The 26,002-nt window shown below is 44.1% G+C and overlaps 1 protein-coding gene across 2 annotated transcripts in view; it reads right to left on the bottom strand.

Annotated features, from left to right (window-relative positions):
* Positions 1-16,993: 16,993 nt before the first annotated feature.
* The window catches only part of MDGA2 (MAM domain containing glycosylphosphatidylinositol anchor 2), a 636,169-nt gene continuing 627,160 nt past the window's right edge, over positions 16,994-26,002 (bottom strand). For both annotated transcript variants that reach the window (XM_026654284.2, XM_026654285.2), the window contains exons 16-17: positions 20,446-20,551; positions 16,994-18,946 (exon numbers count right to left, since the gene is read on the bottom strand). In XM_026654284.2, coding sequence (XP_026510069.1) covers positions 18,858-18,946; positions 20,446-20,551 — 195 coding nt within the window. In that variant the 3' untranslated portion in view covers positions 16,994-18,857. The remainder of the gene's footprint in view (positions 18,947-20,445; positions 20,552-26,002) is intronic.

The raw sequence follows: 26,002 nt of genomic DNA, 5'->3' as shown, positions 1-26,002 counted from the left end.
GATTCAGCACACCATGCTGGTGTTGGGAGTTGTAGTTCAAGTGTCTCATGCCCCCATTCTCCTCTATGGGCCAAGTTCCCCAGACAGACTACATCTCCCATGATGCACTGTGGCAGCTCAGCAAGAGGGGACACAGCCTGGTGCCTCATGGGAGATGAACTCTGGCTGGGAAGCCCAGCCCATAGATGAGGCGGGGGAGCAGGAAGCACCTAATCTACAACTTCCAGGAGGCACCATGTCAGCACTTCCAAATATTTGGTTTCCAGTTGAAAGGTTTTGGCCAAAATTTTCCAATTTTTGATTTAGCTCTGAAACGTCAAATTTTCCCTGGGGGAAAAAAAACACTTTCTGACCAGCTGTAGTGTTCACTAATAAATACAATATATATACACTGCTGCTCTTGCAGGTGGCTTCTGAAATGGAAGACAGTGAGGGTCACTACAGTGCTCACAAACTATTTAGAGGGACTACCCAGTTCCTGTACACGATAGTTTCCTGGAAGGTAAAATCTGGAAGAGGTTTTTCTTGCCAAAATGTGGAAAACGTCTGCAAATCTATGGAAAAGCAGAGGAAACCCTAGATTGCCTCACAAAACAAGTTTCTTTTATTTCCTCTTTGAAATGGCCCATACTAATCGTCCCCGAACCAACCACCACGAAGCTTGGATCCCTATGTGACTTTCTTGGTTGATTTCAGTCTGTCTAATGGGTGAAAACAAAATCCTAGCTATGAATGTAAGGAAAGTATGGATCTAATCCACATTTTGCAGCATTTTCCCTCTACTAACACTGACAAATGTTATTTTCTGCAAATTGTGCTCTTCTAGTCTCCTGCCTTTAAACTACACCTGTCAGCACGGAAGGGAATATGCAACAACCACCTGCTTTTAAAAAGACAGTTGGCCTCTGGCTAAAACATACACAAAAGAAGGGTCACACAAATATCCATCAGTCATGCAAAGATACACGCATATTAACTATATGCACATGAGTAGTTCCGTGGGATTAGTCACATGAACAAACTTAGACACATGCAGAAGTCTTTGCAGGATCGGGACCTTGAATCGCAATCCCAAAATAGAGACGAATAGCAGGAATTGCTGAGCTCCTAAAAAAGTGTTCTAATTCTGCCATCCCAGGAATCGACGTGAGTTTTTTCCCATTGCTTTCACTAGACGTAGGATCAAGATAAATTTGAGCAAACATCCGGTACATGGAAAATGGAGCCCTTCTGACTATCAGTAAAAAGCAATCATCAACCATTAAAAAAATCTTTCCAGCAAAGATTATGAAGACTTGTCAGCTTTTAGGTTAATCAAAGAACCCATAAACATAATATATTCTGACTAACGTCTACCATTGAAAGTGAAAGATAGTTTAGTCTTGATCTCACTAGGATCATGTTCCTTAAGGGACTTAAGTGAAAGTTTATTAGAAAAATAAATACACCATTTAAAAAGTGAAATGGAACATGTAGTTTAGGTAATGAAATTAAATTTCACCATATACAGCAACAGCTGAAGCAAGAAGATTAGTTGTTCAATTAATTTTCCATCTTACATAAAAAATATCTCTGTATTAAAGAGAAAATGTATTTTATATGCCAGTTGGGTATAGAATGTCTGTCCCAGATGTGAGGAGATTTTCGTTAGGAACGACAAAGGTAGAAAATATGGTCTTCAGCATATTGGCACTGGAAGAAGTTGATGCAGTTAATAAAATGGGAGAAAATTTCACTGCGGACCAAATTCTTTAGCTTCCCTTTAAAAGAGCATTGTCCCAAACAACATGTATGTGCCTCACACACTCATTCTGCACACTGGGCCTGATGCAGAACTCTGTTAAGGCAATGGAAATGGATCCGGTCACTGGAAAGGATTGTTCACCGTGCCGTATGGGTGTGTGGAGGGGGAGGGCGCATGTCGCTTTACCGAGGGCAGGATTTGGCTGTCGGCGCAGTGCCGAGCCAGCGAACGTTGCATATGTTGCACCGCCTCAGGAATTGCCCGGGAAGCACTGGGACTTGCAGGCACACCTCTTATAGAGGGCTGGATGGGACCACTAATCTGACCGCCTGCATAACCCACGCCACAGAACTTCCCCGGAACAATCCCTGTTGGAACTAGAGTGTATCTGTGAGAAAAACATGCCGAGGCAATTCTCCGTCTTCCTGGTACACTGGCCTGCCCCAGCAGCATGTTACACTCCCCGGGCACTGGCTCAGCACTGCTGGCTGGAATGTCCTCAGGGATGGAACCAAAGCTGCACCCATCCCCCACTCCTCCCTGCCCCTCTGCTCCAGGGCGGGAGTAAGCGAGCACTCACCCTCGGCGCCTGGACCCAAGGCCCTGCTAGTTCACGGGGAGATGCAATGGGATTTCTTTGCTTCCTCCCTTCTGCTCCCCTGCACAGATGTGTAATCCAAGCCCAGCGGGTATGGAGGCAGATTCCCTGCTGCAGGGTGCTTAGAATCTAGGAATACAGCTCAGCATGCTTAAAGATAAAAGGCCACATGGTGTCCTGTTCACTTCATACCTTTCAGTGAGACTAGCAGCAACGCTAGGGGCCTACTGTACCCGAGGAAGAGGGGCAGACACTGGCCCAAAGTGGTCTACTGTTTGCCTGTTATGCAATTCCTCTGAGGAGATGGGAAAGCTGTTTTCTCCATCCTGTTGTGTAGCTGGAAAGAGCAGCATTGTGCTCAGTATTAGAAATGTCCTGTGCTGAAGCAAATCCCCATCCCCTAGGCACCCATGGGTGTTTTGAAGACAACAGTTAAGTGAACCGTTGTTATAAAGCAAGAGATATTTTCCCCAAAAGTTATTTAAACCATCACCATTTAAGTAGCCTCCTTCTGCTCTCAGCTCTGTAGGCAACATTGCCAGGCATTTCCCCGTTTCTGGAATTGGGGACGTTGAATTGATATCACCGCATTAGACAACACCATCTATGTGCCTAGACCCCCAGATGGCCTCATCACCCGGGGGTCACACTGCGAGTCTTAGGATTTGCCTGCACTGCTGACTTTCAAGGCAATTTCACGTTCCCTACGGCTGTCGGCCCTAAGGAAAGAGGAGAAGAGGCTTTGGATACTGTTGTGCTCCTTACCAATACAACAACGTTGAATGTTGTTACCCACTCACGGGAAAATGAAACCGAAGACGCTGGATGTGTTTAAGTGTATAGTTGTTATTCCTGTTCCATTACGACTTTTAGAGGCCCTGACTGGGGTTTGGGGGGCCCCATTTTGATAGACACGGCACACCTATATGTAGGCATGGGAGAATTCAATTGTTTTATGTACTTTTTGATGGATAACATTGATGTTTATTTTAAGCATTTTTTTCCTGATTTGGATCCATTTAAATTTCCACAGTTGAGCAAAATTATGGGGTTTAAACATTTTATTTGATTGTTCTTGATTTCAATTTTCACAATTGTAGGAAATTGGAGGCGGTCAGACAATAAGGTGGGGAGGGGTCAGGCAAAAATATTTAATTACAGTAGGCAGGGAGATTCGAAGAGGTCACGCTTTATAACTTTTGAAACACAAACTGTCAAGATCACACGTCAAAATATGCAACATCAATATCCTTAAATTAAACTTCAACAAGTTCTCAAGGAGCATTTTTCTTCCTTTGCCTAGCTGTCAATTTTGATTAACGATGGAAATACTTTATTCACCAGGGTCTGGTGAAATCGACGTTTGCCAATAAAAATCTAACCCTTCCAAGCCAACATATATGTAACAAAGAGTCAGTCGCTGCACCAACGAGGTAGCTGTACATATGTACAAGGCAACCGTAAGTGGATAACAATGGATCCGCCTCTGGTGTCCCCTTTTTATTAGACTGAGGCTTTGCTATCCAGAGCTAAGCCTCCTGTATAAAGAGATCTGAACTCTTACTGCTAGTTCTCTTCCAACACCCCCAAAGTTACACACTGTATTAGTTGTACGGAGTTAGCACCCAAAGGCCTTATTTCATGCTTATTATGCACGAGACGTTTCCTGCCACATAAAAGGAAGTGGTTCCTGATGTGCTTTATGTAGAATCCAAAGGAAAATGTCATACAGCACTTTCTACTGGTTATCAATTTAAATACAAGTCTTTTGCATTTAAAGAAAAGCTCTTGATTGTTTTTCCAAATCAAATCAAATATCTTATTTCCCTTCAAGGGGTCAATCTCAGCCACATTAGCCAGGTATTAGCATTCAACAGCATTCAAACCCAGCAGGGAAGGGGCCTTACAATGGGAAGACCCTCGCTGAGTGAATGACCAGGCCTGTAATGACAGTTATAATTTAAACCTCATTCAGACTCTCTCAATGCCGGCATATAGGCTGTGATTACCTTTGTGAACAAAGAAGCAGGTTTATTAGCAAGTTTAGTGCACTGGTGTCTTTGAAAGGAAAGCAAGAGGTACATTTCTCATCATCCCCAGGGAGTAGAGAGTTTAGGGAAACTGTTAACCCTTAAATGTGTGCTCTCTAGGCTCTTGAAATAATGCTTAACCAAATGACCACTATCCCACACTGAGATGCCTGGGGGTGGCTGTGGGGTGCCACTTGAATGGGAGCAGAAATATAAACCCAAGCAAAATTGGTTCTAATTTCTATAATTTCATGGTCCAAAGGAAGGCGTGGAGGAGAAGGAGGGGGTAAAAATAGAGGATAGACAACATCACTCAAAGATGCATATCTAATCGCGTTCCAGTCAGCCACGGCAGAACTGGGGGACTTCCCCAGCCTGTCATTTGCAGAGTCACACATGAATACAGCCCAGTTGTGAAGAGATGGGCTCATCTAACCCACAACGCTGCACTCTGCTTACAAGTGTGAGAGAGGCAGCCGTTGCAGCCATGCCTTGTGCACTGGGGAGGGGCAGAGTTACAGCAAGGGCTGTCGGAAACGGTTCCACGCAAGCGTGGAGCCCTGAACAAGTTTCCTGCACCGTCCCCGTGGAGTGACCCTCGATTGCACTGCAGCAGGATTGGTATGAATTGTAGCACATGGTTTATGCTCAGCAGCATCTCACTGCTGGAGCAGGAGTCTTGCAAACAGTAGTCTTGTTAGCCCTTCCCCTTGTGGATGGGGTAAAATCCATGAGCAGATTGTTAGGAATCTGACTGGGGACTATTCCAGATGGAAGTAATGGATCCTTTGCGAGTATCCAACAGATACAAGACACCCTGAGCTTGGCTCAATCCAACTCAACTTGAAGTCGGCAAATCCTCTGATGGCCTTCAAAGGTGAATTGGATCACACCCCCTGTGCATATAGATAAAAGAAGAAGAAAAAGGAAATTGAAATGAAATCTGGGTCAGCTCGAAATGGATTCTGGGCAGAACTGGTTAAAAAAATCAAAATTCAACATTTTTCAATAAAAAAATGGAACAAATTTTATCCAAACTGTGTGTTAAATTGTCTCATTTTTGACATGTGCTGACTCTGGGTAATACACTTGTGCCCCAAGGACCATTAGATGCCAACTGGCAGCGGGCATAAGAGTACATAGGGACATATAGGGGTATAGGGACCTCCTTGGTTCACCACAAACATGTCATCTAAGGTCTCTCATGAAAGCCTGTGTCACCCTGGTCATCACAACCATTGAAAGATGTATGTATGGAAAATATGGGAAAAGTTGTGTATATATGCTGAAAAATATCTTTAGGCCTTCTTAAAGGCCGGGCATGCAAAGATAATGTATCTTGTGACAAACTCCTCCAGAAGGGAGGTAGGAGACACTTACCTTCCTGGTTTGTGTATCTTACAACGGAAGTCTGTTAGCATACTGACTTAAATGTTAATGAAGAGCTTGCAGAGACTTGAAAAGGAAATTAACAGGAAGAGGTGAACAGCTAGGAGAAACAGGGAACCCCATTTTTAAGATTAAAAGGTCTGGTCTGGTATATCTAGGGATCAGAAAGAACCCCCAGGTATCCTTCAATCTCCAAAGACAAGCTGACACCAGGCTTGATCTTGGCTCTGAGCCATCCTGGCTGAACACACTGCGGGGGACCTGGGGTCAGCTGTCTTGTAGGAGGAAAGGACTGTCTGGTGAGTTAAGGTTAGGCTCTAGCGGTGGGTTAGGGTTTTGTTTCATCTGTAACCATTTGTTTTCAATATTCTTGCTCACTATCGTTTGAATCTCTTTCTTTGATAACAGACTTACTCTTGTTTTCGCTATAAATATATCCGAGTGCTATGTGGAGTGAGATCCTGTACGCTGCTATTCCTTTGCGAGTAGCAAGTATGAGAGCTCTGCAAGTGTTTGGTGGAACAGGGGCAGGGCAGCTCAGAGGGACGCTCAGAGGACTCGGGGAGGTGGGTGCCTACCACTCACTTGTACCGAGAGAGCAAGGCCTGCAGATGTTGTGCTGCCAGAGGCTGGTGGTTTCAGGGAGCTGACATCCAGCGGGCACAGACAAGACTTCCTCACGCAAAGAGAAGGTGGTACCAAGGTGCCTCACGATCTTGGGTACTCACGGGAAGTGTCACAACACTGCTTGACGAAAACCTTGATTGCTCAATCTAGACCTCTGTGCTAATGAGGGAGGGGCCTATGCAATCTGTTGTGTGACATGAACAGGAATGATGGGAAGGAGGAAGAGAATTTGAACAATGACCATGTCCCAAGGAAAGAATGGGCAGCCAGGCTGATCTGAGAGGGTCACGTATGCCATGGGAAAACTCAGAGAGAGTGGTCTAGATGGCAGCAGAGTAGGAGTTTCGAAGTGAAGCTATGGGCTGCCTCATAGCCCCAGGTGCTAAGCACCCCCAGCTTCCCCTGAAATTTGGTTAGTTGGTTTGTTTTAAGAAAACCTTTTCCTCTGAATTCCATCTCAGTAGATTTGTGCAGGTCAGGATCTGCTTGGACTGAGCTAGGAATTTCTTCGGGCTGTTGAGTCTCTGCTGTGCAGTTAGACCAAACACTTGCTGCTATAATTTTTCATCTCCAGTTTGATTACCGGGAATTCACATAAGCCGTTGATGTGATATCCACTCAGGGATGCATTCTTATACACAGATACAAACAAGTTACACATCACTCCTGACGTATTGAGGTGCAACCCCTCTACGCAGCAAGGTACAACCCCTCTACGTAGTAAGGTGCCGCCTCTCACCTTGTACATGTTGGTTCGAACAAAACAACACTATCCATCATATTCCCCTTTTGGCCCTGTCATTGGGACGGGTCAGCCTGTTCCTTGTTGTATGTGGAATGTACAAGTATGCGAATGTTCTGATATCTGGTGTTCAGTACCTTTTAGGTATGTCTCTTTTTGCAGCATCAGCCCTTTCCTTGCCAGCTTCTGTGAGCAGGGCCTGCCTCTGGCTCACAGCTTAACTTTGCTTTATGTTAGCAAAGTCTTGACCATTACTTTAGTTCAGGCCTTAGGCCTCATACCGGGCCTCTGATACCAAGGTTTATATCTCAGGGCCTCCTCTTACTACATTCACTTCTTAATTAAAGAGTGAGACAGAAGCAATGTGTTCCTAGGAGATTAACGCAAGCAACAGGGACATTGCCAGGCCCCAAGCCACTTCCGTGGTGCTATAATCCTCACACATCTACTGCCTGTCATCTTGGCTTTAAAAAACGGAACTTACTAAAAACCACAGCCCCATCCCTCTCAGGAGGTCAAGGTCTCCCATCACCGACAGCTGCTCACAATACTCCATTTGTGTCTGGTGCAGGCAGACGGCAAGCCTACACCAAGAAGCAGCAGTTTAGGGATAATATTGACCTGGCTGTGTGGTTTAGCCTTCAGGCTGGCCTTGTTCTGTGGTCTGACTGAGAACAGCACCTGGAGATATTAACTTTCTGCAAGAACAGAATTCATTAAGAATAATGATAATAAAGTAATTTCTTTGGGCCTGATTTTCAGAGGGGCTCACCCCTGATGTCAGGAGGAGTCATAGGTGCTCAGAGTCTCAGAAGAATCGGGCCACTTGTTTACATATTACAAAAAGGGGATCAGCTTTCCTGTCAGTTTACATTGTTTAGACCCTGCTGTACGCAATGCTGTCCTTTGCTGGTCATCAAAGACATTTCTTACAAGGTCCAGGATCTTCTGAAGCATGTACAGTAACCTTAATTATAGGCATCACTAAATTCTCTGCATATAACTTGGGTTAGAAGAGATAAATAAATTACAACCATAGAATTGTTACTGAAGACCTTCATGATACTGGGGTAGAATGACACAAAAGAAAACTGCTAATGGATCATTGCCTGACAATGATTTCAAAAAATAGTCAAACTGACAGTGAAATCTTTATCCCAATCCTTCTCTAAAATACCTACATGTTTTGGAACCATATTAACATTAAGTCAAGCCTTGCTCCTACTCCACCTTATCTTGACAATATGCTGTTCTTGGGACCAATGAGTAGAAAATATAACATAGGAAAGGATCTCTGCAAGAAGAATGTGTTTGGCACAATGAAATTACACCTGTAGATCTGCCTTGCTGCTACGACTGGTCAAACCAAACATTTTTCCATTGAAAAGCGGGATTTCATCAAAAATCAAATGTTCCCCAGGACCTCCCATGAAGCACCCTGGTGCTCAGTTGGATGCAGAGATTAATGTCGAACCATCCTGAAATGAAATGCTTCATTTTGGGCCAACAAACCAAACTGAAACATGGCAACAATTCTGAATCAATTTGTTTTCGAACGTTTTATTCCGCAAAAACTTTTGATATTTTGACTTTTTGCCCTGATTTGTTATAAAAACAAGTGTCAACATACTGGAATTTCTCATGGGATAGCAATTGTATTCCTCAGTCAGCTCTAGTAGGTGCTGATACATCTAATTACTCTTTGACAGCTTCTGGGATGCTCATTAAGAATGACTCTGATATACCAGTTCCTGAAGCTTCTCTAAGTTTGCTCACTCAGAGTCTCTTAGGCTATAAATGTAAATAAGCAAAGTTCATTTATTTGCAGCCCATCAGATCTGAAGGGCCTGGGGAGTATATTTGTGTTTACACAATTAACTCTCTGTTTATCAGCATTGGTTTATCCCCTGCATAGGATCAGGCTGGAGAGAGATGTTTTAAAGCACTTGATTTTTAAAAGTTGTGTGTGTGTGCAGGTCTCTGGTGGTCCGACTGCCTCTCCTCCACAGATAGAGAATGGATTCTGGTGTCAAGACTACTAGTGGTGTAATCCCACCATAAAGATCCTCCCTTATAGACAAGCCAAACCATGCTCAAACACCATCTGAGCCATCCAGCCTCCCATGCCCTCATCCGCAGCATCCAAACCTCATGCAACACAATCCTCAGAGCATGTCCCTCCGTTGCTCATCACATTGCACCTCTGTAAATATTCAGTGCAGATATGCCCCCATATGAAACACCCAGCTATTTCAGCATTCCCCTTTCTATGCAACGCCTGCCACCCATGGCCTCACCCCATGAGACACTAACATCTATGTGAATTTCACTTCCCCCATCACATGATGAAAGTCATTAACATGTTGATTCCAGAACATACTGAGCCTTGGAGCGGCCCTGGCATGAGAAGGAATATAATTTAAGGGCAGAAGGGACTGCCAGATTCTCTAGTCCAGTGGTTCTCAAACTGTGGGTTGGGACCCCAAAGTCGGGCACGACCCCATTTTAATGGATTTGCCAGGGCTGGTGTTAGACTTGCTGGGGCCAAAGCCCGAGCCCAAGTGCATCTACCCAGGGCTGGGTGGCCCTGGCCTGAAAGGCTTAGACTTCAGCATCAGCCCTGAGTAGCAGGGCTCAAGCCCTTGGGCTTCAGCCTTGTCCCCCCTGCCTGAAGCGGGGGGTTCTGGCTTTGCGCTCTGCCTCCCCCCCCCCCGGGGTCGTGTAGTAATTTTTGTTGTCAGAAGGAGCTCGTGGTGCAATGAAGTTTGAGAACCGCTGCTCTAGTCTGACTTCCCGTATAGCGCAAGCCACCACCAGCAACCAGCATCCCCACACTACACCCTACAACTGAAATTAGACCAAGGTATTACAGCCCTCAGGAGACTAAACTGGTCTGCGTCACAAGCAGAGAATAGGAGGGACCGCGGTGCACCAGTGCTGGAGGCCCCTGCAATGGCAGGGAACTGATTAAGCGAAATATACCCAGATAATCCTGGCCCATGACCCGCACCCCCACGCTGCAGAGGGAGGCGACCCCCTCCCCGAGATCACTGCCAGTCTGACCTGGGGGGAAATTTCTTCCCAACCCCACAAGAACCAGCCAGACAAGCGCCTGAGAGAGAGACTGCTCAGTGCCACCTCAGAGCCCTGGCCCTCCCACAGTATTCTTGCTGGCAAGTTAAAGAAGTATGGGCTGGATGAATGGACTGTAAGGTGGATAGAAAGCTGGCTAGATCTTTGGGCTCAACAGGTAGTGATCAATGGCTCCATGTCTAGTTGGCAGCCGATATCAAGCAGAGTGCCCCAAGGGTCGGTTTTGTTCAATATCTTCATTAATGATCTGGAGGATGGCGTGGACTGCACTCTCAGCCAGTTTGCAGATGACACTAAACTGGGAGGAGTGGTAGATATGCTGGAGGGTAGGAATAGGATACAGAGGGCCTTGACAAATTAGAGGATTGGGCCAAAAGAAATCTGATGAAGTTCAACAAGGACAAGTGCAGAGTCCCGCACTTAGGACGGAAGAATCCCATGCACTGCTACAGACTAGGGACCGAATGGCTAGGTAGCAGTTCTGCAGAAAAGGATCTAGGGGTCACAGTGGACGAGAAGCTGGATATGAGTCAACAGTGTCCTCTTGTTGCCAAGAAGGCTAACGACATTTTGGGCTGTATAAATAGGAGCATTGCCAGCAGATTGAGGGATGTGATCATTCCCCTCTATTCGGCATTGGTGAGGCCTCATCTGGAGTACTGTGTCCAGTTTTGGGCCCCAGACTACAAGAAGGATGTGGAAAAATTGGAAAGAGTCCAGCGGAGGGCAACAAAAATGATTAGGGGGTTGGAACACATGACTTATAAGGAGAGGCTGAGGGAACTGGGATTATTTAGTCTACAGACATGCATCTGACGAAGTGGGTATTCACCCATGAAAGCTTATGCTCCAATACATCTGTTAGTCTATAAGGTGCCACAGGACTCTTTGTTGCTTTTTAGTCTACAGAAGAGAAGAATGAGGGGGGATTTGATAGCTGCTTTCAACTACCTGAAGGGGGGTTCCAAAGAGGATGGATCTAGACTGTTCTCAGTGGTACCAGATGATAGAAGCAGCAATGGTCTCAAGTTGCAGTGGGGGGAGGTTTAGGTTGGATATTAGGAAAAACTTTTTCACTAGGAGGGTGGTGAAGCACTGGAATGGGTTACCTAGGGAGGTGGTGGAATCTCCATCCTTAGAGGTTTTTAGTGCCCGGTAAGCATTGGAATGGGTTACCTCAACCCAACTAAATCATTCCAGCCAGGGCTTTGTCAAGCCGGGCCTTAAAAACCTCTAAGGGTGGAGACAGCTACACTGCAATTTTATATCCCTGCAGCCGAGCCTCACAAGCCGTAGTCGGCTGACGTGGGCCCGCTGGGGGTGTTTTATGGCAGTGTCGACAGACCCTTAGTGCCTTTTGAAGGTGTTCCATTGAGGACAAGTATTGCAAGTTCAGATACAGAGTGATCACTTTGTGAAAAGTATTCATTCACGGGTCATTTTGTTGTTGTGGCCTTTTATCATTTTTCTGTGTGAGTTCATTCGAGAGCATAGTTCCTTCCCTAGGCCCGAAGAAGAGCTCCGGGTAGCTTGAAAACTTGGCCCTTCTACCAACGGAAGTTGGGCCAATAAAAAATATTATCTCACCCACCTTCTCTCTTCCATATCCTGGAACCAACATGGCTTCAACACTGCAACTCAATGTAATAGACATTTCTTCAATTATCTTTCGTGGTGGGAGTTGTAAAATCCAAGTCAATATACTTCACATTTCTGGTTGTCTCCTTTTTCATATTTCTCCTTTGTGGGAGAACAGTAAGAAGATTTGAGGAATGCAAGTGTTTTGTCTCCAAAGAAATCAGCCAAAGCTTTTCCACAAGGCAAATTGTGGCAGGCTCTTCAATTTTCACTTGTCTCTGTTGCTATATGAGCAACGTTCGAGTGATACATTGCCTGAGAATTTGTCAACAATAAAGTCACTTCTATAATGTATGAAATACTCAGAAGATAGAACTGAAAGGAAATTGGTTATGGGCGACCTTTTCATAGAGCGTTGGTGAGCTCAGAGGTGATGGTCAATTTGGAGCAAAAACCAAAGCATATGGTACAAAGAACCAGCATCAGAAGGAAACCTGCGAGAGAGGGAAGCAATCTCTTTAAGCTAATTTGCTTCTATGCAACACATTAAACGTAATCATTGATGGTGTTTTTTTCATTAGAACTGCCAACTACATCATGTTTTTCCACAGATCTCTTGCCAGGAGGGCCAATGTTCACTCTATATTTCAATCATGTTGGTTCATTGCATCATAAACTTTTTAACACGCTGAATTTCAAAATATGCCCCAGGATTATTCATTGTTGAAATACTTGTCTTATGCTTAGTGCGTTGGGGGGGGAGGGGAATAATTCCACATACACAGGGCTCTGATTCCTTTTCTGAATACTCGATTGTGCAACCTTTTCTCTCTGGGGTAGTGCTATTACACAACAAACGTTTCTCCTAGAGATATGAATAAGACGCCACGTTAGAAAAATTAAAAAACCCTCATTTACTATTGTTAAAGTCTATGGGCAAGTTGTTCTCAAAAAGCTCTCACCTGTAACCAGGCTGGCACGTCTCCTTTTCTTGCCTCAGTTCCTTTGCACTTTTTGGCTGTAGTGTTCTGGAAAGCAATGGGGAGATTCCTCGCCTTAGATGAGTCTATGGTATATAAAGCATTTGCCCAGAGACACTGAGATAAATATACATTGTGTTTCATGAAAAGGCCTCATCATGTGTTATTCACTCTAGTGTTCTCTTCTGGAGTTGGATTTTTGCTAACCCAGCGATCCCAGTCATACAGCTGGGAAGCAAATCAATAACGTTGGGCTGGCTCAGTTGTGCTCATGGCAAATCTCTGCAAAGAGGTCCCCACATTGTCCCATCAAGCAGGCTGGGATTTGCCACCCTGTGGAACATGGTGTGGAGCCTGCTTTCAATCCCAAGAGAGCCCAGGAGCTCTGCAGAGGCAATGCCACTATGGTGGCTCTGGTCCCCAAGCCTCTCCTTCCAATGGTTATGGGGGCAGAGGAGGTCTTTAGTTTGACATCTGTAGTATGCAAGGTCTTGGAAAAATTTTTGAAGGAGAAAGTAGTTAAGGACATTGAGGTCAACGGTAATTGGGACAAAATACAACATGGTTTTACAAAAGGTAGATTGTGCCAAACCAACCTGATCTCCTTCTTTGAGAAGGTAACAGATTTTTTAGACAAAGGAAATGCAGTGGATCTAATTTACCTCGATTTCAGTAAGGCATTTGATATGGTTCCACATGGGGACCTTGGAGTATTGGTTGATCACAGTATGACTATGAGCCGCCAATGTGATATGGCCGTTAAAAAAGCTAATGCGGTCTTGGGATGCATCAGGCGAGGTATTTCCAGTAAAGATAAGGAGGTGTTAGTACCATTATACAAGGCACTGGTGAGACCTCATCTGGAATACTGGGTGCAGTTCTGGTCTCCCATGTTTAAGAAGGATGAATTCAAACTGGAACTGGTACAGAGAAGGGCTACTAGGATGATCCGAGGAATGGAAAACCTGTCTTATGAAAGGAGACTCAAAGAGCTTGGCTTGTTTAGCCTAACCAAAAGAAGGCTGAGAGGAGATATGATTGCTTTTTATAAATATATCAGAGGAATAAATATCAGGGAGGGAGAGGAATTATTTAAGATTAGTATCAATGTGGACACAAGAACAAATGGATATAAACTGGACATTAGGAAATTTAGACTTGAAATTAGATGAAGGTTTCTAACCATTAGAGGAGTGAAGTTCTGGAACAGCCTTCCAAGGGGAGCAGTGGGGACAAAAGACATACCTGGCTTCAAGACTAAGCTTGATAAGTTTATGGAGGGGATGGTATGATGGGACAGCCTAATTTTTGGCAATTAATTGATTTTTGATTATTAGCAGGTAAATATGCCCAATGGTCTGTGATGGGATGTTAGATGGGGTGGGATCTGAGTTACTACAGGGAATTCTTTCCTGGGTGCTGGCTGGTGAATCTCGCCCACATGCTCAGGGTTTAGCTGATCGCCATATTGGGGTCGGGAAGGAATTTTCCTCCAGGGCAGATTGGCAGAGGCCCTGGAGGTTTTTCGCCTTCCTCTGCAGCGTGGGGCACGGGTCACTTGCTGGAGGATTCTCTGCACCTTGAGGTCTTTAAACCAGTATTTGAGGACTTCAATAACTCAGGCATAGGTTAGGGATTTGTTACAGGAGTGGGTGGGTGAGATTCTGTGGCCTGCGTTGTGCAGGAGGTCAGACTAGATGATCATAATGGTCCCTTCTGACCTTAAAGTCTATGAGTCTATGAACCTATCCTCTAACTGTAGAGTAGCTAAATTTGCTATTTTTATCCCACTACACACAGCCTCTTTGACCTCCTCTAATGAGGAGCCGTTCCATGCCTTTAGAGTCTAATTAATTTAGCTGGCTTGAGTCAATGTTGAAAGTAGCGAGATGCAGTGTATTTGCAATGTATTCTGCAGTAATTTGCCCCTACTTAGCCTATGTTCTTTTGTTTCCCCATGAGAAAAGAGGGTGTCCCTGGATAAGGCTGGCTGCAGGGGAAGAGCTGGGCTGGTATAGTGAGATCAAAGAACTTGATCATTTTATTTAGGATTTCATGTGCAAACTACGCTTTTTAGAAAAGATGTGGGTTACAGTGCCATTGCTGGGTATAAAAGGAGATAGCGAATGGCGAATGCTAAGGTAACACCCCAGCTCTCTCAGATCCTGCCGGCACATCTACAGGACATGGGACGAAAAGGCTGCTGAATGTTTAATGTAGGGTCACTTACCTGTGACTCTGGGAAGGCTCAGTCAGGACACGCTCTTGTAGCCATTCTACATCCATCATTCACGCTGAAGTCAAGGGGAGTTTATTATCCAAACTTTGCTCCCCCCACCATATTTCTTTAATAGAAACATTACATATGAACTGACATTTTTGCAAAGTTGACATTTGAACAATTCATTTTCATGACTAATTTAAAAATACACCAGAAACAGGATTAGATGGCTCAGGGAATTTGGTAATCAGATAGAGCACCTTTCACTGCTCAGACCCCACTTCAGGCATATCCTGCATCTGCACAATAACCCAAAGTCTTTGCCATCTCATTGGCTTTCCAGCGGCTTACTGGAAAGTCAAATACAAGTCCAGTCTATTCTCGAGCAAATAATGAACAAGAAGATCCGCACTAACTGGTGCTCCCTTTTACACCCAGGCAAGAAGCAAGGATTGAAAATGAGCATGGAAAATAAACTATCCTCTCACCCCAAGAGTTGACCTCTGCAGGTCAAAGCTAAGACAGAGGGGTAGGGTAGTATGTGGAAGGTGACTTACTCTGTGTTTACGCTGCACTGGAACTACCAAGAGGACTTTGGTCTCTGGAGCCGTTAAACCCAAACTTTTAATAAACATTCAATTCATTTTAAAATTGAAAAAAAAAAAAAAGATACTCAGACTCATTCTGGCATGTGCAAATCTGTTTGTATTTTGGTTTACAATCCCCAAAAAGAAAAAAACCCTAATTTTTCGCAAACTATCTTGATCAAAACAATTTGAATGTGAGTGAGCATTTTAAGAGCCTCTCCAAATTCTCTCTCCGCATTATTCTCACTACTTATGACAGCCAATGTCACGGACTGCTGCTGTCCACCAACAAGGAGTCCGGTGGATTTTTTTGTGGCTACAGACTAACACAGCTACCCCCTGATACTTCACACAACACCGTGACTGCTTAGTGTATGAAGCCATGGAGCAGCTTCCAGGATGCTTCTGCTTCCCTGTGCTGAAGAACAGGCCTCCAGATTTCAGTTTTATTGTGGTCGGGTTTTAGCAGTCATGAATTAGAAGAAAAGTAGCAAACATAAAGGGAATGGTGCATGTTTTACTTTTAAAGGAGCACAGTCAATCTACACAGAGCAAAACAGTCTGGATTTTATAAAACAAAACAGCAAAAGAATTGACAGCAATCTAGTGTGAAGGATAAACCAGAGCAACATGCCAGATCCTCAGCTGAAATGAATCTGGATAGCTCCCTTTGTACTAGCTGAGATACCAGTCCAGTCTCAGGTCCCTCTGCTGCCAGTCTTCAGGGACAGCCCTGGGAAGTGTTTGCGACCTCTCTGATGAGAGGACCACTGAAGCTGGTGCTCAGACTGAAAAATGACCAAATGTGAGTCGTATTGCTTTCACGATGGCAGCTGACATACAGTACCTAAACATTAATGATGGGGGAACTGCAAAAGGTTCAGATGGGCGTGAAATAATGTTTCTGGAAACAGGGTTGGAAATCTTGCAAGACAGGCTCTCTCCAAAGCTAGCCAGGCCAAAAATATGGGGAGAAAAAGCCTCTCCGGTGATATGTCACTACTTTGGCGTTATTAGTACTGCTCTGACCCTCAAAAGATACCAAGTGCAAGTTCTTATTGTTCTCCCATCCTTCATTAATGCTGATGCTTGCTAGCTGGAAATGTCTTTTATTTAAAAGCATATAAGGCCCCAACCTCACAGTCAATCCATGCTCAGAACTCCCATTTGACTTCCAAGTGGACTCCAACTGGGGCACTCCCATAGGACCAGCGTATTACAGACAAGTGAAATCACTTACAAATAGATAGTTGGCAGTGCCCTTGGAAAAATCCCTGTCCCTGAACGTCATGTAGTATTATGGATTCAGACAATGACAGATTACGACACAAGAAAGCGACTCTCGGTTAAGCCCTTTTCGTGAATAAGTGCACATAGAGCAACAAACACGCATACCACTTAGAATACCTTACCTGGAAAGAGGCTTTATTGAACATAGCTGTAAAATTGTCTCTTCAGTTGAATTACTGAATTTGCACAAACATTTTTCTACAGAATAAAAAAAAAATCAAGCCTTGTAATTGTTTTACTGCATCTTGTTGTGCTTTTTATATTAATATTTGCAAATGTTATATTTTGTCGTTGTTGTTTTTAATATTTGTAACCCAATTACTTGCATATCAGTTTTTTTAATCCTAGGGCATTGAACATATAATAAAATAATCATCATCCTCTTTAGACAAAAGTCTTTTTTTAAATGAAGTTAAAAGCTGAGATAATTTAAGGAAAAAGGTTTTCAAATGTTCATAACCCACTGTATAAGGGAAATGTACAATGCATTGGAAAACTGGCCGGTTAAAGGTATGGTAGGTTCTCAGGTAGCTCAAAATCATTTTTACAGGTTTTTTTTTTGTTTTTTTTTGTAAAAGTGTCTTTTTTAATTATGCTAAAATAATAAAATAATATTTCACAATCTGCACAGAGTCTGACTAACGGGCAGAGGCATTATACCATCCGTGTTTTGAATAAAGCCAGATTTGCAGGCCCCCTTTGTGTTGGCGGCCCCCTTTTTGTGTTATTTTGTATGCACTGCAATCGCACACACACACACACCTTCTCGTCTCTCTAAAGCTCGGGCCAATTTCTTTTGAAATGGAGGTTAGAGTAAGACAATCCCTTTTGTGTTTTACCACCTGCTGCGCTAAGTACATCTTAACAACCTTTTTCTCTGGTTGACCCACTTGATCATCTGGGAAAAAAAAGTGCTGCTCCCATCTCCAGGACCAATGGAAGCTATTTTCTAATGGATAATAAGCTGAAAGGCCATGGCTGTCTGGAACATCTCGTCTGAAAGGGTCTTACGCAGCAACTTAGGTCCATCCTTCTCCAGAAGCGGCTTTGTTTCCTTGCCTGCTGTTTGCACACTTAGGCTCTGTGGTTTGTTTAGAAAATAGTTTGCACAAACCACATTTTAGCAGTGCAAGCTTCTGTGTTGATTTTGTTTGTTTGTTTTTTAATCAGGCTTGTTTCATTGAAGGCACTTGGTTTCCATGGCAATTGATAAAAGACGGTGGTTTGGTTTCTTCACTTCGTTAGAACAGATGACTTAGTTGGGGAGGAAAGGTGTTGAAGTGGCTGCAAGCAAACTCGGATAAGCCTGTGTCATATGTAAGCCCAGGTTACACACCCTGGATAGTAATGCATGCAAAAGGAGACAGCATACAGTTATCTAGCATAGCCATGAGAAAATGAAACATAAATGTCTTAAACATCTTTGATCGAGGGTTATTCTCTAGGGGAGGTGACACCCAAAGGTGAAAGGGCCTACATTTATTTAATTCTACACTAAAAACCTTCTTGAAGGGAAAATAAACGCCAACTCTTCATATACCCTGTTTACAGTGAGGTGTTGTTTCTCTCTCTCTCTCTCTCTCTTTTTTTGGCAGGCCATTAGGTTTCCATGGTAACAAGCAAACTATTCATTTGAAACAAAACCAGCCATGACTTTGTGCTTTGACAAGGATTTCTATAGGTCTTTTTTTCAGAGTTCAACCAGATGATGCCGTATTTCTTATAGACCACAAAAGCACCGGAAGGTCTCTTTTACGCCAGATCGCTTTTCATATGTGGTTCAGAGTCAGTTACGCTCCCATGATGCCTTTTATCCCCAGTGCTTTTTTTTTTTTTTTAATTTTATTTATTTATTTTAATGTTTTGAGTCAGTCAGTGGAGGAATCTTTGGTAGTTTGTTTTTAAATGTCCATTTTACAAAGACTCTTTCTTCATGCCAATGCCTGGTGAATCTTTCATAGCCTCTGCCAGGATAAGGTCACCTTTGATGACTTAAGACAGACATGAGGAGGATCACTGGAAAAAGCCATATATGTGCTAATGTCCCAACAGCACCTGCTCGTAAATCTACAAAGAGTGGGGGAGAAAAAAAATAGAATTAACAAGCAGACAGTCAAGAGTTTACCACAGAAGGGTAAATGGCACACTGACACTGCACAGATTGAAAGTTCCCGTATGGAAATGCAGAGGCTGGGGGACAGGATAACTCACGGGTGCTGGCACCACCTCCCTGCCCCCCCCCACTTTTAAAAGTGCGAGGGCCATGCCTGCCTGCTTTTTAACATGGGCATAGTTTGGGGGGAAGGAGGCTGCGTTGCCTTGGACAGATGTAGAGTGGCGCCGGTAGGACTGCGCTTCACGACGGAGGAGGTAAGTGGCTCCCCCGCTGCAAAATCTAGCCCCTGCTGATGGTGCCAGCCTCTTCCCGGTGCTTGCCAAGAGACCAGGTCCCTCTCAGTAGCCCCGCCCCTGCCCTGCCTCTTCCCCCCAAGGCCACGCCCCCTGGCCAGGCTCCCCACTTCCACCAAGCTTCCAGCACTGTTGGGATAACTGGATGATATTTATTGATAAATAAGGGGACCAAGGTCAATCCTGGGCACTGAATAAGGCAGAGGTCCTGTGAGAAAAATAGTAAGTGATCATATAATTAAAGACTTTATCATAAAACCTATGTATAAAGTAATCTGTGTGTGTGTGGGGGGGGGTGAATTAAGGTTTCACAGGCAACCTACATTTGGGAATTTCCTAACTTTTGAGTGTTTGGCTTTGCAACCTTAAAATTCTTTTAGCATAGATGTGTGCCTGCAATATCTATCTATCTATCTATCTAGCCAGCCAGCCATCCCCATACACCCATCTCTCTCCTTCCCTCTCTTTATTCAGTCAGATTTATCAGTAGGGTAATGGAGATTTTTATATATAATAATAATAAAACAAATAAATATTTACGTGCACGCACACACAAACACACACACACATATATAATGTTTATTAATTGTAAAAGAAAAGGAGATCTATACACTTTTAAAATTAAGTACGTTATTAATATCCAAATGTCTACTGTTTAGGGAACAGATTCTGATATCCTGACTTCAGTACAGTTGTACCTTACTCCACAAACAGTTCCACTGACTTCAAATAAAGACCTATAGAGTAAGGCATGGAGCAATGGGACGGTGGCTATCAGAATCTGGCTCTATATGAGGAGAACTAGTATTCCTTTAATATAGACCAGTGCCATTATATACATACATACATGCCCTCTAGCTACACACCAGAGTACAATTTCATGGTCCTGGCCTGCCTGACTCCCATTTGGTTTTCCGTCTCTTTGCTGCCATTACATTTTTAAAAAAAATCATGCATTTTCATATTTGACTAGAGATATTTTGGCTCCAGATTTTGGTTCCAAGAAAATCTTTAAACATCTCCATCTTAACTGGGTAACGTTTTGTTTTGCTTTCTGCACCCCAGGGTCTGGTTTAGAACATGGCTTGCATTTACGGTGATGGGGAGCGGTATAAGTATCTAGACAGCTCATCACACTGTCTGGAGGACCCACTTACTGTTGGCTGGCTGGTCTGCTTTCATACACTCTCCTTCCACAATCGATACATCATCAATAGCAATATCACCTTCTATGCCAGGACCTCGGATCCCTTCAAAAATGAGCTGCAAAAAATAAATATGATACAATTAACAATACAGGGAATTCATGACACATAGAAAATATTCAGCTCTATTCATGGACAGAAATTAATGTGGTATTAAAGAGCTGTAGTTAATTACTCTCTATGTGCCTTCAATAATGTACACACACCTGTTGTACTTGCAGGTCAGCAACCCAGTAAAGGAGAAATCACTAGTGCAGAGTCTGGGCATATGTTAACTGTAACTTGCTTTGTTTACAAGTATACAGCAGGCCTGGAACAGCATGTAGGGCTATCCTGTCTTCGAGGAGCCTCAGCCCAACACCAGTGACTAGTTCCAGGGAGCAACTCTATCCCCCCACAAACCAAACAAACAAAAATCAGCAACAGCCAATGGCAGCACAGCATGTCATCCCAAGACTGGACGTTTGCTCGTCTGCTGCATAGCACCTGCGTCCCTCAATGGGAGGCACTATAGAAATAAAGGTATGATGGTAGTCCGGCCCCCGACAGTAAAGGCATTTCAGATAATGAGCCATGAAAAAAGGGAGGCGTTAGCTAGCTATACAACAGGCTTAAACATGAGTTTGCCCTTCTGTGGGAGGTCTCTTGGCATTACAACTTATTACTGCACTTGACCATGTTCCGGGGAAGACATGAGGGTGCGTCAATTAGACAGAGTCCAAAAAAGCTCCTGAGTAAGATGAGATCAGTGGTTCTCCATTTTCCCCAAGCGGTTCCACCCATTTCCATTTCCATACGGCGACACCCATCTCATCTAGTTGGGATCAAGCTGGGATCCCCTTGCTACTCAGCAATATGGAAAGGACAGGGTGGTCTTAACCCCCTGGCACCTGTTTGCAACCTGCCCCTGGTGGTCATTAGCCCCAGTCTCAGAGAACCTATGGAACAGACTGGTGTTGTATTTAGCCCTTCCTATTGAGAGGTTCCAGAGAGTCACATGGACACTCATTCACCCACTCTGGGGTTCTGCCAGATTCCATTTGGCTGATGGCTATCTCACTGAGACAAGCTTGAGAAAATATTCATTGCAAGTCACTGGAGGACATGACTGACATTATGTCAGCACCACTGCTTATTGGGGTATATGTCCGTCATGTTTTTCCCAGGTTCATACACTGGAGGGGCCTGGCTGGATACTGGTCTCTCAGGAAGCACCAGGTGTCAACAGCACTTCCTGTTATTGCTTTGGCGAAGGAAACGAGCAGATCCTAGCTCAAAGATGAATAGCGAGAGGCTATTCCCATCCTTGTGATGGTTAGCACCTCTCCAGTGTAGATGTTACCCCTTGTTTTCAGGGCACCTTGAGTAAAAAAATCAGACTTGGTCTAGTGTGTTCTCAGAATACGAGAATGGTAAGCTCCAACCAAGGAAAGTAAGTGGTTGAGGAAAAAGAGAGCAACTTTGTGAGACAGTTAGAGGCAGAAATCTGTATTACTTCAGCTGGAGAGGAAAATTATCCCAGTTTGCAGATGTCTGGCCTGTAGCAAGGTAGTTACTAATATTTGCCATAATGCCAGGTATTAATGATGGATTACTACAGTACTGTAGAACCATGAGAAAATTTATTCAATAGCAAACTTCAAAGTCTTTCTGTAGAGGTGAAGGGAATTATGCAAGACCTATTTTGCAAGGAATCGAATTCACACTGCTATCCTTTTGAAGTGCTTTCAGTTAACACAGATGACAAGTTTTAAACTTTCATCGACTACAACATATGCATGAAACATCATATGGAAACACTGTGGCACTGATACAGAAATTAACTCTTGGGGGTAGACGTTTAATTCTATGTGGAGTAATCCATTACATTTAGTAATAATCGAGTTACAGTACAGATGTATAGAGAACACTTAGCCGGATTCTGCTGCCATTGATTTCAGCAGCAGCCTTACCAGTGATTTAATGGGGCACAGGATTGAGTTCTTTTGACAGGTTCCATCTTTTCTTTGCTAATGAATACAGTTCAGTCAGCGTTATGCAATGAGAATGCGCAGCTTTCATTACAAATGTCCGGCAAGTCCTCAGTTCCCAGTGAAACAGTGCACTGCATCGCGCAAGAGGGGCTCGGCCCCAGGCCTGGATGGGCACAACCGTATAAATAATATTCAAGCTCTACGATGTGCCAGAATACCAGATCACAAGACATTATGCTGTGCAGAAGCAGATTTTACTTTCTTTATTAGACTTGATTGCAGTACTCATGCCCTCAGCAGTAGACACATGTCCTACGTTTATTAAGCCAAATTTGCTCTCTAGGCTATTGACAGGCAGGGCTGGGGATGTATTTGAAAGCTGACTGGTGCGCCTTAAGTCACACGGCAAGTTCTGTGCACGCAGTGCTAAATAAACTTGAAAGCAGCACATTTGTAGTGGATGACTCCATCGTTATTTTACTGAAGTGTGATATTGTAGGTTAATTACTGTAACAGGGCAGGCATTAGTGTAACCAGGAGCAGTAATTGGGAAAACAGCAAGGTTTTCCATTTTTAGCCCACTGTCTGAAAACAGTGTTTCCAGTAATTACCCTCTCATCACATTTTCCCCACTCTAACACTGATACTAGAAAGTATTCCGCTTGAAAGGAAAATAGCTTTCTCCTCTTTTCTCCCTCTCTTGGCAGACTGTACAGAACCTATCAACTGGATTTAAAATCAAATCTCTCCTGGTTAGGACAAGCGCTGCTTCAAGACACCGAGAACTCTCTAAACAAACATACAATAGGTTGCATTTAATGAAAATCTGCTTTTGGCAAGAAGCTGCATAGGTTTCAAAGATGGTTCCCTATTAGCCAGGCTGGCCACTGGCTCAAAACAAATCATCGCAGAAGAGTATTGGCAAGGCATGAAGCACAGTCTAGTGTGTAGCTCGTAGTTACTTGCAGGATGTGCCAGATGATCACAATCCCCTACCAGTCTCTAGCAAAAGCTATTATCTGTGTCCATGTAATTGTACACAGCTGTTGTTAGAAATGCTGCATTTAGCAGAAGAATAGCAGGGCTTACAAATATACTGAAGGCCACTTTACTCTCTTGACAAGTAAAATGGAAACTATTCTTTATATTGTCCCATCGATCCAGGGAGTCTCAAAGGGAATTTAGCTTTTAGTTGCTTTTTCCAATAGATGCCAGGCTGGGCGTACTTCCCTGGAGAGACTCCTGAATAGAAGCAGAAACCAGCCCAATCAAAATCCCAAGTCCGAACGCCCCCAAACTTGGCAAAGATTTCAACCTGGATCTAAATGTGGATGTTCAGACCATCCTTAATTGGAAGAAATGCTGCAGTGGGGCTCCCCCTTTATCCTTAGGGTTAGTCTGCACTGGCAATGTTAAAGTGCCGGCTATGGCAGTGCTTTAACATGGCTTGTGTAGTCGCGACAGAGTGCTGGGAGAGCGCTGTCCCTGCGCTCTAAAACCCCCCACCTCCACGAGGGGCGTAGCTCCCAGCGCTGGTGCACTGTTTACATTGGCGCTTTACGGCGCTGAAACTTGCTGCGCTCGGGGGGGGGGGGGGAGGGGGTGTTTTTTCACACCCCTGAGTGAGAAAGTTGCAGCGCTGTAAAGTGCCAGTGTAGACAAGCCCTAAGTCATCTTGGGGCCTTCTTTTATTCCCAAAGCCCAAGTAACAATTGTAGCCAGCTTTGAAGTTTATTGCCAACATTTCATTTGGGTCTAAGATGATGATGTTCCCAGCCTGTTTCTAGTAGCCGAAAGTCAAAATAATGAAAAAAGGGATCATCTCATATAGACTCTCATAGACTCATAGACTTTAAGGTCAGAAGGGACCATTATGATCTTCTAGTCTGACCTCCTGCATAACACAGGCCATAGAATCTCACCCACCCACTCCTGTAATAAACCCCTGACCTATGTCTGAGCCATTGAAGTCCTCAAATCGTGGTTTAAAGACTTCAAGATGCAGAGAATCCTCCAGCAAGTGACCCGTGCCCCACGCTGCAGAGGAAGGTGAAAACCCCCCAGGGCCTCTGCCAATCTGCCCTGGAGGAAAATTCCTTCCAGACCCCAAATATGGCGATCAGCTAAACCCTGAGCATGTGGGCAAGACTCACCAGCCAGACACCCAGGAAAGAATTCTCTGTAGTAACTCAGATCCCACCCTACCCAGTGTCCCATCACAGGCCATTGGGCATATTTACCGCGAATAGTCAAACACCAATTAATTGCCAAAATTAGGCTATCCAATCATACCATCCCCTCCATAAACTTATCAAACTTAGTCTTGAAGCTAGATATGTCTTTTGCCTCCACTGCTCCCCTTGGAAGGTTATTCCAGAACTTCACTCCTCTGAGGTTAGAAACCTTCGTCTAATTTCAAGTCTAAACTTGTGATGGTGCAGCCCAGCATAATGGGACCCTGACCTTGTCTGGCATCCTTGTCGGGGGCTAAGTAGAGAGGACATGGACTGATGGGAATGAAAACTAAGCCACATCCATAACCCTAGAGATGGCCCATCCATTCTAGCTGAGGCACATGACATGCTGCTTAACCGCTTGCCTTGGGCAACCCCTGTGCTGTACCTGTTCTGTGGTGAAACAAAGCATTTAATTCCCCAGAGCAGCCTGTCCATCTTTCACAGTCTGTCAGTCTGTTCCAGGCACTACAATTCATGTTATTTGTGTGCACGCGCATACTATTTGTTTATTTATTGACAGATCCATCCTTTAGTGTAAAATATCCATTTGTTTCTGAAGAATTTTAAATGAATCATGCTCATTATTCTGGACTAAATCACAACAGAGGTTTATGAGCCTAATTAGATGCTGGAAGGATGAAATCTTGCCTGGCTTTGGATAACTTCCAAAGCAGTAAATTAGGGAGATAAGATGGGTGAGGTAATATCTTTTATTGGACTAACTCCTGTTGGTGAGAACATAAGAATGGCCAAACTAGGTCAGACCAAAGGTTCATGTAGCCCAGTCTCCTGTCTTCTGACAGTGGCCAATGCCAGGTGCCCCAGAGGGAATGAACAGAACAGGTAATCATCAAGTGATCCATCCCCTGCCACCCATTCACAGCTTCTGGCAAACAGAGGCTAGGGACACCATCCTTGCCCATCCTAGCTAATAGCCATTGATGGACCTATCGTCCATGAATTTATCTAGCTCTTTTTTGAACCCTGTTATAGTCTTGGACTTCACAACATCCTCTGGCAAGGAGTTCCACAGGTTGACTGTGTGTTGTGTGAAAGACAAGAGAAACAAGCTTTGGAACTATACAGAGCACCTCAAGTCACCTAAAGAAGAGCTCTGTGTAAGCTAAAATGCTTGCCTCCCTCACCAACTGAAGTTGGTCCAATAAAAGATATCACCTCACCCACCTTGTCTCTCTAATGTACTGGGACCAACATGGCTACAATATTGCAAAAGCCGTTAATGCTAGTTGACACAGGTTGCGCAGGTGCAAAACAAAGTCACATTAAAACAGATGCAAC

This window comes from Terrapene carolina, unplaced genomic scaffold, assembly GCF_002925995.2.
Source record: "Terrapene carolina triunguis isolate 2854851 unplaced genomic scaffold, T_m_triunguis-2.0 Scaffold189, whole genome shotgun sequence".
Classification (NCBI taxonomy): domain Eukaryota; kingdom Metazoa; phylum Chordata; order Testudines; family Emydidae; genus Terrapene; species Terrapene triunguis.
Note: the sequence above shows the minus strand (reverse complement) of the source record. Positions and strands in the feature narration are given on the sequence as shown.